Below are 16,310 nucleotides of genomic sequence, written 5' to 3' on the forward strand. Positions count from 1 at the left end.
TTCCTTGAAGTTCTGATATTGTCTAATCCTGCTCCATGATCCAGTTTTGTAAGCCTGCTTGTAAAGTCTGGCTTTCCTTTTCAAAGATCATTTAATATTTCAGTTAAGTTGGTACACACTCGCGTGAATGCATTGTTTGCAGATTTGTTGTACCTTCAATTAAGGATAGATTTGTTGTAAAAATAAGATCAAGTTAATCCAGTTGGCGGGTTGGTTTAAGATGAACATGAGCGAGGTTGTTTTTCAGTCCTAATATCTACTTAAGTGATGTTGGATAGTTTTATCTCGCACATTACTACAATTCACAGTGAAAGTATTCCAATCTATATCAGGACAGTTAAAATTTCCAGATAAAACAAGTTCTTTTGGTTTACTTCCATTTAGTAATTCAAATGATTATTTTAGCTTGTCAAGGTTCTTCATGTTAATGTTTTACTTGATTTCAGAGTTATATATTTTTACAAGTTCAATATGCTACAATCATCATATGCTACACCAAGTTAGGTCCAGGTAACAGGCAAAACACAAATTGCACAAGGCCAAACAATATCATTTTACCAGGTCCTGGATTTTCTTCAATGTCATCAGGCATGAGCAAGATAATCAGGATGTATGTTTTTATGCTCGGAGTAACAGTTTACTTCAAATCAGGATGTATTTTTTTATGCTCGGAGAAACTTCAACAGAAAGAAATAACCGACTGAGTTCAACATCATTATCATATCCTGAAATGGGGTGTTTTATCCTTTTTTCTCCATTTTAAGTCTGATTAGATTTCATTCAGACACTTTGATATTGTATACGTATAAGTAAGATGTAATGATCAAAGCCATAATGCATTTAGGCGCTTGTGGCTTTTAACCCGTCAGAAATTGACATGAAATCCTGTGAGGCTAAATGCATTTCCTTTGTTACCTCTGATTACGCTGACTAACTGACTTGGTTTGTCTTAATCCTGCCCCTTTTGTAGGGAGGTTTGTCAAAGTCCTGTATGTCCATATTTCTGGTTTTTAAGTTATTTCTCAGAAGTATCATACTTGGTTAAGTGTATTTCCTTGTTGGTGGTCGCATCTGGTTTGTTTAAATCTATATGTTGTCTGTGGTAGCGCACAGATGGGTACCCGAAGTCTAGGTACAATTTTGTGGGTACCCGGGTATAATTTAAGTAAGCTAAAAACCAGTACCCAACCAATACAGCCATAAATGATACCATATTGCAATAAAATCTACAAAACTATTGTAAATTTATTTTAAGTATACAGATTTATACTGAAGTAAGTTAGTTTAAACTTTATTTAATTTTACAACGATTGTGAAACAAGCTATTACAACTTATATTAATCACTCTCGTTGGCACGATTTTGTGCGAAAGTGTGGTCTTGTGGTGTGGGGGGAACTGGAGTATCCGGAGAAAACCCACTTGTCCGGCTTGGTGACCACTAACCAAACTCACATGCGCCCAGGTCAGGAATCGATACTGGGTCGCCTTGGTGAGAAGCGAGTGCGCTAACCACTGCGCTAACTGGACTTTCCTGATGTAAGATGTAATCTCATTTTATAATTTCTAAACTGAGTGAACCTTAAAACTGAACTTGTTTGGTTACCGGTGGGAAATTGGCCATTACCCAAAAGCCCTCCAAGATCTTCAAATTATATTGAAACAGAACTTGGTACACATGTTGCCAGGAACAGTAAGCACATGTATGGAAAGGTCCATAAATGTTACTAGTTGTTGAGATATTCCCCTGTTTTTTTTTATCCCCCGCCGTCCGTCCCACATTCATTTCTTTGCATCTCCTCTTACATTTCTCATGCGATTTCTACCAAACTTTCACAGATTGATGATCATAAAGTAAAGCAGTGCATATTGTCGGGCTTTTGCGATTCGACCATTTTTGAAAGAGTTATATCCCTTTGTTTATTTTACATTTAAAATTGGTTTCTTCGCAACTCCTCTTACGTTTTTCATGTGATTTCTACCAAACTTTTACAGATTGATGACTATATAGTGACGCAGCGCATATTGTCGGGGGCTTTCACGATTTGACCATTTTAGGAAGAGTTATTGCCCTTTCTTAATTTATGCATTTCTTATGTTCCTGAGAAACTACCCTTACCATTGATTGGCTTTCGTTACAAAAACCGCCCCCATGAGGTGGGGGATATAGCTGTCTGTGACCGCTTTTGTTTCTATGAAATCAACAACAACAACAACAGACGTCAGTTTGAGTGTTCGCTCTGTGGACCTCTTTTAGTTAAAACTTTAACATCATCATACATGTACTGAGAATGTAGGTTTCCAGAGAGCAGAAAAGGCTTGGTGTATGAATGCTGAAATGCGGAGCTGTCTGTCAGAATTCACAATTAAAACCACATATTAAAGCTAACATAAAACAACATTCAATTCATTTTTTCTTACAGAAAGACAGAACTGCTGATCTTGCAGCCAAATGGAAGCACTCATTCGGAGCTCCTCGGCCATTTTTTCCAAAACAACCTCGGATGTATTCCGGTACATCTGTTGAAGTAGTCCGTATTTTTTTTAATAAAAGCATTAATTGAATGTAGTGTTTAAGAGTTGTATTCATTGCTCTCAGTTTAAATTGATTGCCAATGAAGTGTATTATTGCAAACATAATTACGATTCCCAAGAGTTAAGTCATAAATTTTAACTACTAAATAAGATTACTACGCGATCTATTTGCAGCGGACTTAAACGTACCACTTTTTGAGTATGTAAACCGTCCATATACATCCGAGGTATTTTTTGAAAAAATGGCCGAGGAGTTCCGAATGGGAAGCACTGTGCCATCTCTCAGGAGCCGGTGATGGCGTGTGAACTTGGAAGGTAATCTTAAAAATCTTGCATTCATTATTCAAGTAGATAGAGGTTGCAAAAAAAAGGACATGTATGTGTACTTTTTGTTTTTTCTAACCCAAGTTACTTGCTGATTTAAATTTTGAAAAAAAAAGGAAAATGCCATGCTACTTACTAACAAATTGAAAAAGTACATGACGAACAAGGGACCTGTGAAAACAGCAAAGGAGTAGTAACAAATCAATTGGAATATTATGTACAAGATCTTGTTTACATGTACCGTTCATGGCGTATATTGTGCGTTGGTTGTATTATTGGTCATTTTCATCGTTAAATAAGACTTTCATTATTTACTTAAACAGAAAATTAAATAAAAGAAAAATCAAATGCTGTTTCATGCTTTTAATTTTGTCTTTTTCATTTCACTATAATGATTTTACATATAAGTGTGCACTGCAAATTAGCTACAATATAGCTTGAAAGTTTAACCCGGATTTAATTTGAGAGTCTAGATAGTCGAAAGTTATAATGAACATCAACCAGAATTACAATGAACGAAAATCAATAGCATACAAAAAATAAAGATAGAAATACTTCGTACTGTATTATTGTTGTTTACCACATTAATATTCAAAAATCTTCATTTAAGATATCAACCAATCAATTGTGATAATCATTGCAAAAATAGTTAAAATACGCCCATTAAGAAATCAATGCTCGTAACGGTCGCTACTCTTTCGCTTGTTAGCGTCCATTATTTGGTGAAGGGACTCTAATCATGTTAAATCATTATCATCATATTCTGATTATTTTAGTTATGCTGTAGGCTTACGGCAAGGGGAAGTTATGTCCCCTTTATTGTTTTCCCTATTCGTAGAAGATATTGAGTTATATTTGCAAATTGATATAAATTCAGGATTACACATAGATGATATTGTATTGATTTTATTATTATTTGCCGATAACATGGCCATTGTAGGAAAATCTCCTGATGAAATTCAAACGCATTTGGACAATTTAGCAAATTATTGCAACACTTGGGGATTAAAAGTGAATACCGATAAAACCAAAATTATGGTGTTTCGTAAAAGAGACGGGTTATTACCTAATGAAAAATGGACATATAATGGCCACGATATTCACGTTGTTAACGACTTTAACTATTTAGGTGTGGTGTTTAATTATACTGGCAATTTTAATCTTAACCAGGAACACTTGATTGGCAAAGCCCTTAAGGCAATGAATGTTTTATTTTGAAAATGTCAAGAGTATGACTTAAAACCAAAAATATTGTGTCAGTTATTTGACGCATTTGTTGGTTCAATTTTAAATTATTCAGCGGAGGTTTGGGGGTACACCAACTCTAAGGAATTAGAAAGAATTCATCTTAAGTTTTGTAAAAGATTATTAAGAGTCAAAACCAATACTTGCAATGCGACTGTTTATGGAGAATTAGGTAGATACCCGCTATATATTCAACGATATGTACGTATGTTGTCATATTGGTTTAGGGTTGCTACCACTGATAATATTATTATTAAAACTGTTTATTTACAAGCAAAGTATGATTGTAATAAAGGTTGTCGTAATTGGGTGTATAACATTAGAAAGATGCTAAATGATTATGGTTTTAGCTACGTTTATGATAATATCAACAATATTAATGTTAATACATTTATGACGGTCTTCAGGTGTAGAATATACGATGCGTTTAAACAAGATTGGTATGGTACTCTAGAAAACAGCACAGTTTTAGATATGTATAGACATTTTAAAACTAGTCTTGAATATGAAAGTTATCTTGACATTCTGCCCAAAAGTTTACGATTTTTCTTTTGTAGACTACGACTGTTTGTGCACCCACTTCGTATCCAAACCGGTAGATACGCCAGAAATAATATTGTACGCAATCAAAGATATTGTAATTCCAACGATATTGAAGATGAATTTCATTTTGTCTGTGTGTGCCCGTCTTTTAATGATATGAGAAAGCTATATATTAAGAAATGCTATTATATAAGACCGTCTGTATTTAAATATTTACAATTGCTGCAATCAAATAATAGAACTGAGCTTATTAAACTATGTATGTTTGTTAAAGACTCTCTTAAAGTAAGATCCTCTTTAATAAATGTTAGAACTTAACATGGTAAAAATTGTTCATCCTCTGATTTAGATATATTTTAATATTACAATATTTAACCTATTTATTATAACTTTTTGTTATTCTTTGTATATATACTCGTGTATACTATATTGTTTGTTACTATGCATTCACGTTGACATTGATAATTATAAATATATGTGTTGTTGACGATGTACATTGTACAAGTCGAAATAAAATGTCTGTCTGTCTAATCGGTATACAATAGAATTGTGTAGGTGAAAGTTCTGCTATCAAAACTTCGCTAATTGACATCAGTGCTAATTGGAAATATGGGCCATTTGCTGACAGTTTGCAACTCTCAACTAATTTATTAGGGTCAAATGTGTACACAACGGGGATTAGAGGGACCGTAAATTGTCCTCTTGGCAACTAACCAGATCTGTTACTTCGTCTGTAAATCGTGTATTTTGTAATTAAAAATGATTTGCGTCAGTTATTACTCGCTCAGACTTGTTCCTAATAAAATTGAATGGTCGCAAATATGTGCGGCAGAATTCTTTGGTCTATGGACATAGTCTCTGTGCATTTTGTTTTGATTTGTTTTTAGGTCCCTCCCATGGTTTTCATAAATATCTTGTGAATGGTTTGTAAATTTTGAGGTCAGTTGGTCAAAGGTCAAGGTCATGTTGACCTTAAGATGAAAATTGGTTCTCAAACCCTTACTCTAGAGGGCCAATTTGAGATTACGTAGATCGATGCCTTTAGGGTAGGTGTGGGAAGGGGTATTTCAAATTCGGGCTCTTTGGTATGACAAAAACTTTGATCTGTCAAAATTTCATTATGCAACTGTGTACCGTCAGCTACGCGCCTGTAACCAATGGTGTGAATAAAATTAAATCAAACAAGATTTTAAAGGGGTGGATGTTTTTTTTCCCTTTATTTATGTACATAGTGAAAAAACAAAAGCTTAAAACATATTCATAAGTAGTTATGTCATATATTATATGTAACATTAACATTTTAAATATATATAGTTAAACTCAAATTCAGTGCTCACAATTATCTTACACATCATTAAAAAGCTCCAATCTCACAGATTGATTTTCTTGACAACTTTTTTATTTTTTGTCTTCGAATGAGCCAATTTTTGGGCAAATGTCTGGAAACCAGTGATACAAGACTGCTGACAACTGAGTAGATCGCAGTTTTCATATTTACTTTTAATTTGATGTTTTATGGCTAAAAGTGTTACATCGCATTAAGAAATATAATTTCCAACGTTTGAGTAAAACGAATTAGAAGGAAATTAATTTCCCTTGTTTATAATGTAATAACCGCCAGGTGGCGATTGATAAGCACGAGGAATTCGTGCGAATATGAATGTAAAGGCATTCAGCTTTTGGGAACCGATCCGTTCACATCGATTCAATTGATTGTTAAATTTTGCAAGAAAATGTTTATTGTGAAAGGTTTTCAGTTACTATGCAATTTCATCATATGAATGATAAATATGTTTTTCATTTTTCTTCAAAGAACATAATCATGTAATGTACATTTGTATGAATTGATAAAATACGTATATATGAATCATAAAATTATATGTTCTTCTATACATCTTTGTTAAGGAGCTTATGGGTGATGAGGCCCGACATCTAGTGGTACGAGACAAATCCTGTAAACCTGGGTGACAAACGGGCGGAGGTTCTGAGTTTTCCCCAGAAGGAGGGTTTTATCTCAGTTTTTCCTCGGCCAGTCGACCACGTCTAAGCTCCATTTTTGTCAAGCATGTTGTTAATAAGACATACTTTGCTCATGTTGCAAGTTCATGCTGTATGTGTTAATCGGTTTCCCAAGTGCTTCACTCACTGTGACTTCCAAAATAATACCATTGAAAAGTATTGATTTTGTTGTTTTCTATACGAGGTTATAGAATGGTATTCAGGGAAAAATAAAATTTTCAGCACTTTACTAAACAATTGAGATCTGTTCTATTGTGAGTTAGCTTATATGACTGAATTAAAGGCACTGAAGCCAAAATGAGCTGATTCTGAGAGAAAAAAAAAAGAACAAAAGAAGGAAAAAACTGTCAATTTGTGCATCGGTTTAAAACTTTTCAAAAACAAGTCATTAGCATTATATTGAACTGGGATCACCTTATGTGTTTAATAATCAAATGGCACTGGTCAAACTAAATGAGAGTTTTTAATTACAATCAAATTGCTAATAGACATCAGTATTGCACAGAAGAAATGACTCATCTGTAAAACAAAGCTTAGTATGTTTTTCTTATTTCGTCACCAGGGTAATAAACTTTGAGCGAAGGATCGAACGTTGGTAATTTGGTGATCCAGACACGAGAGTGGGTGTCTCGATTTCTGCATTAAAATGCGTCATTGTTCAGTTGAATAAACAAAAATATAAACTTGAAAGACTGAGAAGGAGATATAATCAATGGTTAGAATTTGTTGTCCATTTGCAATGCATTTTAGGCAAAAACAAACATTTTTGTTTTGTTATGCCTTAGCTTAATAAAAAACGATTTATACGTTAATCTTGATGAAAAATCTTTGCCCACGCACTTTGTGCAATAGAACCTTTTGCAATTAACATTGGTTGCACAAGTTCCATACATTATAACTGCATTATGAACACAAATAATGGGCCTTTCTGATATTTGAAATGCTTTCTTATCATGAAAGTTTAGTATTTCACTTATTACAATATCAATTTGAATTTATGATCATGTGAATCATACGACACTCCTATTAGTTGTATAGACCATTAGCGGATCCAGGGCAGGCCTGCTCTAAAGTCTTTCCAAGTTTGCTTTTAATATAGGAGAAAATATGTAATGAAATACGCCTAAACTTCACCATTTTGGACAAAACATTGTTAATAATTTCATGGGGGACCCGGGTGTACACCAAACCCCCTGCTGACACTTTAAACCAAATAGATTTCGGTTCTGCAGGAGGGGAGCAAGTTAAAAGGTTATGCCCCTAAGTTACGCCAACTCTAACGTTGAACCCTGGATCACTCCTGTAGACCAAGAACACCAGTCACATGTTTATTGTTATCATACAATTGGCCGATTGTTCAATCTTTACTGCTCTGGAAGTTTAATGGATACACATGATTGTGATCTGCTGCATTTCTAACAATAGTTGAGACAACTGTTTCACTTCTACTTGTTTATTTAACTTGTAATGTATGCAAGTCATCATATAGTTCTTGTTTAAAATTTGAAAAAAAACAACCAATGTCCTTAATCACGTTGTTAACTTTAAAGCTGCACTCTTACAGATTTACCATTTTTACAACTTTTTTTAATTTTTGTCTTGGAAAGATCAATTTTTGCGTGAATATCTGCAAACCAATTAAAAAACAAATGATATAAAACTGCTGACAAAAGATCAGATCGCAGATTTTCATATTTCCGTTCGAAAATCAATGTTTTATGGCTTAAACCGTTCTAACGGTTTAAGAAAAATGCATAAAACATCAATTTTCGAACTGAAATATAAAAATCTGCGATCAATTTTTTTGTCAGCAGTCTTATATAACTGGTTTCCATGGATTTTCGCAAAAAATGGCTTGTTTCAAAATAAAAAAAGTTGTCAAAACGTTCAATCTGTGAGAGTGCAGCTTAAACAAAGTTCTGAATCAGCCCATTGTCATATTTTTTGTGGTTTGCTTTGCCCTAGCACATGATGTTGATTCAAATAATGTACAATTTAAAAAGGATGCAAAATGATACTAATTTGTGACCAATAAAGATTTGACTTAAATAATAACAAATTACATTTTTATTTTATTTTGAAGTCAAAAGAGAAATGTTATAAAAATTAAAATTCAACTGAAACCAAAATGCAAAAGCTTGTCATAATAAAAGTTTGCAAATTTTTGTCACATTATAAAAATGAAATTAAAATTAGATTAAAATTCTAGTTTTGACCACCCACCTGAATGATGTTCTCTAACCAAAATAAATTTAGAGGTGTTATCACAGCCTAATTGAAAATAAACAACAGTTTTTTTGTGTGTGGATGTTATTGAGAACTGATTAAGAAAATCAGTTTGAATCTTTCAATTTCATTTTATAACACATTTTTTTTTAATTATTCTTGCATCAGTGTAAAAAAATAATTATGATTTAATGGTTAATAATAAACTAAAATATATTGCATTTAGCGAAGAAGAATTATAAGCACATAACTATAAAATACATGATATAGGCAACATATACAATGTAATAATATGTACACAATGGAAGATGACATTGAAGAATCCAGAATATAGTCAGGGCCAGTATTTAATATTAATTTTATCCTTATTCTTGACATGCCTCAGTGATTCCATTCAGCTTATTAGTCAGCTAAATATATAGGCCAATCAAAACACTTAGTCTCTAATCTTTAACTTAAGTTCAATCTTGCTTTAGTTGCTCATTGAATGCGGCCCCAGGACTTCAACCTAATTATGTAGTGAGTTTTTAAATCCAATATAAAACAAAATGCATTTATACTGTATTTTGGCATCAGTTCTTAAGATGATCTTTTCTCTAAAGTCAGCTTCATCCCGCCAATTGGCCTGCAAAAGATATTCTTCTCCAGCTTTGATGGAATTTGTAAATCCGGCGATGGTTTTATCTTGAAGTTTTGCAACAATTTTACAATAGTCATTTTGAGTTCCATGTTGGCAAAACGCATCCCGAGACAGCTTTTTGGACCAGTCCCGAAGGGCAAGTAGGTGTATGGTTGGATATTTGATTTGTTTTCTGCAGAGAATCTGTTTGGGTCAAATTTCTCGGGTTCTGGCCAATATTCTGCGAGTCTGTGTATCGTATAAACAGGAACAGTGAGAGACATATTATATAATGTGCAATTTGTACGTGAAGGATTTGCCATATCAAAAATCTAAAATCCGTCAACGTACAATTATTTGGACTAGATGATGTACATGTAAGCTATTGTAATTTGTATTACAAAAAGTAAAACAGTACCACTTCGTTCATTTGGTGTTGTTTTTTTAATTTTATTTATAAACATATTATTAATGTCTAACGTATAAAGGCATTACAATATTTGTTTGTATGACAGTAAATCTGCCATTTTGTGAACTGCCAGTAACTTGAGATCCGTGGATCTGTCGAGGTCTTGGGCTTAGTCCCTACTTTTATTCCTTCTATGTTCATATTAAGTATACTGATAATAACTTGAAACCTAAATAAGTCAAGCACCATTGCTAATCCCAACCACACAAAAGCTTAGGAATTTTTTGAGGTCATAGTTTCATTCATTTTCCTGAAAGCCTGTTGTAAAATAAACAAACAATAGACACATGTTAAAAAATTGCAAGTTGTTGAAATTGCAATCATAGACGAGCGGAAAATCAATGAGGTGTGAAAACAGATAAACACTGATAACGCATGACTGATATTAATTGATAAGAGCATTGAGAAGATAATGATGAGAATTTAATTGTGAGAAATGTAAATGAGTAATTAACACTTAAGCACATTTAAACGAGATTGGCTGACATTTGCTATTACCACATGTAAACGCATGTGGCCGACTCTATCAACTTCTGGATGTAAACGAGTTTGACCATATTTCAATTGTGTCATCTTAATATTTAAAATTTCCTTTTGTAAACAATACAGTATCCCTGATGTTTATAAAACTTAAAAAGTAAAGTTAAGTATTATTGTTATTGAATTTCTGTTGGAAATATTGCTGAATAAAATAAGGTGTTTATTTATGCTGCCAATCACAGGTGTAGTATTTGATATATAGTTTTATATGACCTAAAATATGTATTATTTAAGGACAGGCCCTAATCTGCATTCTTGAGTTTTCATGGTTTTACTGTAGATAAATTTATAAAAGATCTTTCTTTTACGATGATTGACCCAGATAACCCATCCTCCGCACCTCAGCGTATCATAACCTATATGATACCCTGGGCAAATCAGCTTTAAAAATCTCGTACTTATGAATAATTAATAAGGTGGAATCAATCCAGCCGCTTGATTGGTCGCATGAGACACACCTCAAGAGGTACGGTAATGGCCAAGAAGTTACGGATGTAATCTCAGTTCAAAATAATCCAATAAGACCACGGCTTACAAATCATTCTATGCTGGTATTGTTAAATGTGTTGAAACCTTTACAAAGGAGATTCTTTCCTTTTTGTTATCGGCTATTTCATTGGTCGGAAAATGCTTATGAATATTCAAGATTTACGAAGTTTCCTTAGCAAATTTTCCCAGGGTATCATAGGTTATGATACGCTGGGGTGCCGAGGATGCAGATAACCATACATTGCTAAAAGCTTGGGTTACAAACTTTTCAAAGATCAGCGTAGAATTTTAACTATTAAGTTAAAAAACTCACCATCTGACAGGCCGGTCAGAGTACAAATTCCACCAAGATTATGTTCTTGAACGATTTATACCCAACATAGTGCAAAACAATGTCTATTTTATTTTTATTGAAACTTGAACTTTTTATCTGCTACCAAAACACATAATTGTATATGACATGTATTTCAAAAAGTAGCATTTGATTGATGTTTATTATCTCTCTTACAGCATGTAACCCTGAGAAGTCACTTCCAAATTAGTGTTATCTGCCATTTACAGTCTATAGAAATTTTCTGTTTACCTGAAATTTGCTGTACTGTCCTGGGAGCCAGAACCATTTTCTAATGGACTGGGTATGACTCAGTCAGGGATTAAGCCTGCTGGCTCTCGCTTCTGAAGGGCATGTTAGGAAAATGGTGCAATTTAAGATAAATTGTTATCTCAACATTGTAATCTAATCAACATGTTTAGATCTGTATGACACTATCATTCTCGATCTGCTTAACCATTTTAGTTTAAATCTCCAATGGTTGCTTTCCAATGCACATCGGCGAGATTAGAACACCCAAATCCTTGGTACAGTCGGCGTGGCAAGATGATGCCAAAACAGGGAGATGGCGTACAAAGACCCGGGTTACAGGTTGGAACTTAAAGCGACTTTTTCACATTTTAAACTGTATATATATATATAATGTAAATAAAAAGTTATTTAAATTATATAATGTAAATAAAAAGTTATTTAAATTATGTAAAGATTTAGTTCAATTGTTTATTTGCGAAGACAACATATATTTATAATACAAATTGCTAAAGTAACAATGGTATATAATGTCATAGAGAGTAGCATGCCATATATTCACAGGTGGTGAATGCACATGTATGCAAGTTGTTTGGTTTTTTGAGCAGGTTGTACACAAAAGCCCCAACTTCCTTTGTATCGACAAGATGTATGACTTAAAGATAAACAGTGACGACCCAACAGATATGACGGTTAAACATCAGGCTAGGGCAATGTTTCCAGAGCTTGTGGACCCCAAATGTTCCCATGGATTTAGGTACTCAATTTCAAATTTTAAAAAGTACCTTAAAATGTATCTTTAATCAGTGATTATTAAGTTGAGGATTAATCTGTGAAAAACTCAAGAAAAAAACTAAATCTATGTTATGGGTTTTAGGACGCATTGGAAAAATGTTAAAATCATCTGCATTTAGAAATCCTCGGCCATTTTATCAAAAACAACCTTGGATATATGCCGGTACAACAGTTGAAGTAGTTCGTATTTTTTTTTAATTATATTTTTAATTAAATATAGGGTTTTAGAGCTGTATTTATTGAACTAAGTTTAAATTGATTGCCAGTGAAGTGTATTATTGCAAAAATAATTACGACTCCCAAGAGTAAAGTCATAAAGTTAAACTGCTAAAATGGACGATAAGTTAGTTCCTTATTCCTTATTCCTTTTTCGAATAAGGAATAGGGAACTGGTTAAGTTAAATTTATAAAAATTAATACCTTGTGTTGCATTCCTATTTTACTGTTTACAGGTTTGTACATAGGTTGGACTATGCTACAAGTGGTATTCTCTGCCTGGGCCTGACCAAAAATGCTGCTAAACACCTGTCGAAACTGTTCCATAATAAACAAGTGACCAAGTATTACCTGGCATTGGTAATTATACTTTTAATCTAACCACATATTGAATTGTTGATAATTTTATTTGTGTTTTTTTTAGGATAGGTGTCCTTGTTTGGTCCATTTTCATATTTAACTACACGCTTTGAGCTACTTCCCTTTGAAAGTAAAAGTCAACAAACTTAGTCTGTTTTTTTTCCATTTATTTCTCTGAAGAGCCAAATTCAGCCTGAAATCAACTTTGAAAAAGTTTGTCAGAAGCCAAATACTTTATGTAAGACGCAGGCAATTTTTTTTATTGGAAATTTGAGGAAAAAAGTGTGTCCTATACACAATGATTTACGGAATAGTCAAAAAAAATAATGGGAAGCACGAAATACCCATGCATATGATGAAATGTTTTGCACAAAAGTTATTTAGTAATTTACATAATGATAATATCAATTTTGAAGTTTTTTTCATAATTGTTATGATTTATTTTCAGTACTGTATATAATTTTAGAATCTGAAAAAAAGAGAGTTGAAATTGATTTTTTTTAAATATTTGATATTCTGTTTGCATATATAAATACCATTTAAAGATTTTTAGCATAGGCAAATAAATTATTTTGAGTATATTTAGAAACCACAGGTTTTTTTCACGATTTGTTTACCGTATACAATGTATATAATTTATAGAAACTTCAAAAAGTTGACTTTCATTATTACTTTTAAGGTACGAGGTCACATCGTTGATGAAGCTGTGCTGATAGACGTTCCTATTGGTCGTCTTGATGATGCCGAGTGGGCAGGTCGTATGTGTGCAGCCGACCATGAAAAGTGTGATGTTCCGCGACCCACAGCTACCCTCCTTGTGTGTCTGGAGAGGGGGATGTATGGTGATAAGCCTGCAACAAAAGTGCTGCTTAAACCCATCACTGGTAGGTTTATATGTACTTGTCTTTGTGAAGGGACACTATCTTATAATATTTTAAAAAATAAGTATCAAAGTTGTGTGATGTTGGCCCATGTGAGTTTGGTTTGTGGTCACCAAGCCGGACAAGGGGGTTTCCTCCAGGTACTCCGGCTTCCCCCACAGCACAAGATCACACTCCCGCATAAAATCCTGCCAATAAGAGTGATTAATATAATAAGTATTAACTTGTTTCACAAATTTTGTAAAACAAATAAGTTCAAACTAAAGAAATGTTGTTTAAGGGTTATACAAAAATAATGGTGTTGTTCCTATTACATGCTGAATGAAAAAGAGGCTGTAAAGGTAGGAAAACATTTTATTTTGGGAAAGTATTTTATTGTGTACAGGTGTGTATATTGTTCAGTTGTTTACATACATAAACCTTATGAATTAATGTTGCCAATAAAGTAACATAATACATGTAAATGTATCATCTTGTACAAATGAAAGGGTCACATCATTTATATTTTAAATAAAAATATTGGATTTTTTTATATCATTATTTTATAGTGTAGAAAATAATAAGTAGTGCTACTTAAAATTATGGCTGGTTAGGTAACATGAACATAGTAAGCCATACATGTATAAAATGGATAACAAAATTGATGCCAGTAAACAGTACGGTAGTGGCTGCCAAATTAATCTTGTCTATTTCTCAAACAAAAATCTGTTGAGGTATTATCATAGCCTTGGTGTTGTTGTCGTGATTTTGTAAGACATGTTGCCAGACACAATAGGCACATGTACAAGCAAGGCCCATAACTCGTGCTTTAATAATTGATAAGTTATTCCCCTTTTTCACAGAAAAGATGAGGTTTGTTGTTGCCCTTTGGTACTCTTCTTGATATACCGGTATGTCCTAATGTGTCCTGAATGTTTTGCAGGTCGTCAGCACCAGTTGAGGGTACATTGTGACTACATCGGACACACTATAGTTGGTGACTACACCTACAGTTTACGTCAAGATAAAACACCACACCGTATGATGCTGCACTCTCATAGACTTGTAGCGGATATGAAGATTGAAAATCTGGATTTACGGACTTCAGATCCGTTTACTACGGACTTGATTGAAGAGTGGAACCCGAGTGCAATATGTAGGCCTTATGAAGAGGCGGAAAGTATTGCTAAAGGATTTGAAATGGACAATATGGATTCAATATCAGGAATGGATAAATTTAGACTAGTTCGTATCAAATTAAGTGAGTCTCAAGGAGAGGAAAGATATACAGAGCTTTAATAGGGCTTTATTTAATAAAGCTTTAATAGTTCTTTGATAGGGCTTTGATAGAGCTTTGATTTGATTTTAGTTAATAAATTCATAGGTAACTACTGATACTATTTTGCTTGTTTTTTATATGCTCCTCCTACTTTGCAGAGTTTTTTTTAGTTGCTGCATTGTCTATTCCTTTGTGAGTTCCTTTTTTTGTCTCCATAACTCCTCAATAGATAATTTTGCAAAAAATGTTCACAAGCTACATGTTCTAGCCACATAATTACAAGGTCAAGGTCAAACTTGGTAGTCAAAGTCAGAGAGTCATGTTTGTGTCCGCACAATAATTAGAAGGATTTCAAAATAACTTAGCATGGATGTTGACCATATCAAGTTGAGCTGCAGAGAGAATGTTCCAGCTGCTTACCTTCAAAGTCACACAGGCTCAAAGGTTTGTGTCTACTCCTCAACAAATGGAAATTCAAAATAACAATGTTCAATTAATGTTCTCAACATGACCCTTGACTTGCAAAGGATTTCAACTCCTACCATAAAGGTTAAACTTGGGGTCAAGGGTCAATGAAAATCCTGGTAATTAGATTTGTGTATGTGATAATACTGAAGGTAAGAATGGGGGGCAGAAGGGCACCAAACAGGCGATTTCTGCACAATAACTCATTACAATTGACTGAGAGTTATGAAATTTTGAGTTTAGGTAGTTCTATATTTCTATGTAGCTTGGGTTTGTTTTTGGAGTCAATAGGGTCAAGGTTGCCATTACTAAAGATAGACAAATTGTTTGCACTTAATAACTGAATTGATGTATAGTGATGAAACTTGGTGTGTAAATACCAGAGTGAAAATGAAGTTTGGATTTACTTTTGGGGTGATGGTCAACCATTAATAAAAAAGACAAGAGGGCCAACATGGCTCTATATCGCTCACCTGAGTAAAACTTAAATGGTTCTGTAGACATTTTTATAATCATAAAGGGCAATAATTTTTGGGTGACTACAGCAATTTGGCTAGTTATCAAACTCATCCGAGGTTTTATGCTCATACACAGTTGGACCAAACAAATTTGCTGAGATAATGACTTAAAGGTGCTTACATGCAAAACCTCAACCAAGGTGTGACTCGGATGCTAGGGTGAGTAAAGCTCTCCTTATTCTTGGAATAGTCAAGCTAAAACTTGGAAAAGTTTTTTTGCTTTTCTTCAG

At 33.6% G+C, this 16,310-nt stretch overlaps 1 protein-coding gene across 3 annotated transcripts in view; it reads left to right on the top strand.

Moving 5' to 3' along the window:
- Window positions 1-15,215, top strand: part of LOC128214488 (RNA pseudouridylate synthase domain-containing protein 1-like) — a 29,654-nt gene extending 14,439 nt beyond the window's left edge. Inside the window, exons 2-8 of one of the 3 annotated variants that reach the window (XM_052920981.1) lie at window positions 2,422-2,529; window positions 2,708-2,848; window positions 11,804-11,929; window positions 12,196-12,344; window positions 12,835-12,958; window positions 13,638-13,842; window positions 14,762-15,215. In XM_052920981.1, the coding sequence (XP_052776941.1) occupies window positions 11,816-11,929; window positions 12,196-12,344; window positions 12,835-12,958; window positions 13,638-13,842; window positions 14,762-15,117 (948 nt within the window). In that variant the 5' untranslated portion in view covers window positions 2,422-2,529; window positions 2,708-2,848; window positions 11,804-11,815 and the 3' untranslated portion in view covers window positions 15,118-15,215. Of the gene's footprint in view, window positions 1-2,421; window positions 2,530-2,707; window positions 2,849-11,803; window positions 11,930-12,195; window positions 12,345-12,834; window positions 12,959-13,637; window positions 13,843-14,761 lie in introns of those variants that run through there. The other 2 variants (XM_052920982.1, XM_052920983.1) reach the window with 2 other exon arrangements.
- Window positions 15,216-16,310: the final 1,095 nt, after the last annotated feature.

This window comes from Mya arenaria, chromosome 13, assembly GCF_026914265.1.
Source record: "Mya arenaria isolate MELC-2E11 chromosome 13, ASM2691426v1".
NCBI classification, from domain to species: domain Eukaryota; kingdom Metazoa; phylum Mollusca; class Bivalvia; order Myida; family Myidae; genus Mya; species Mya arenaria.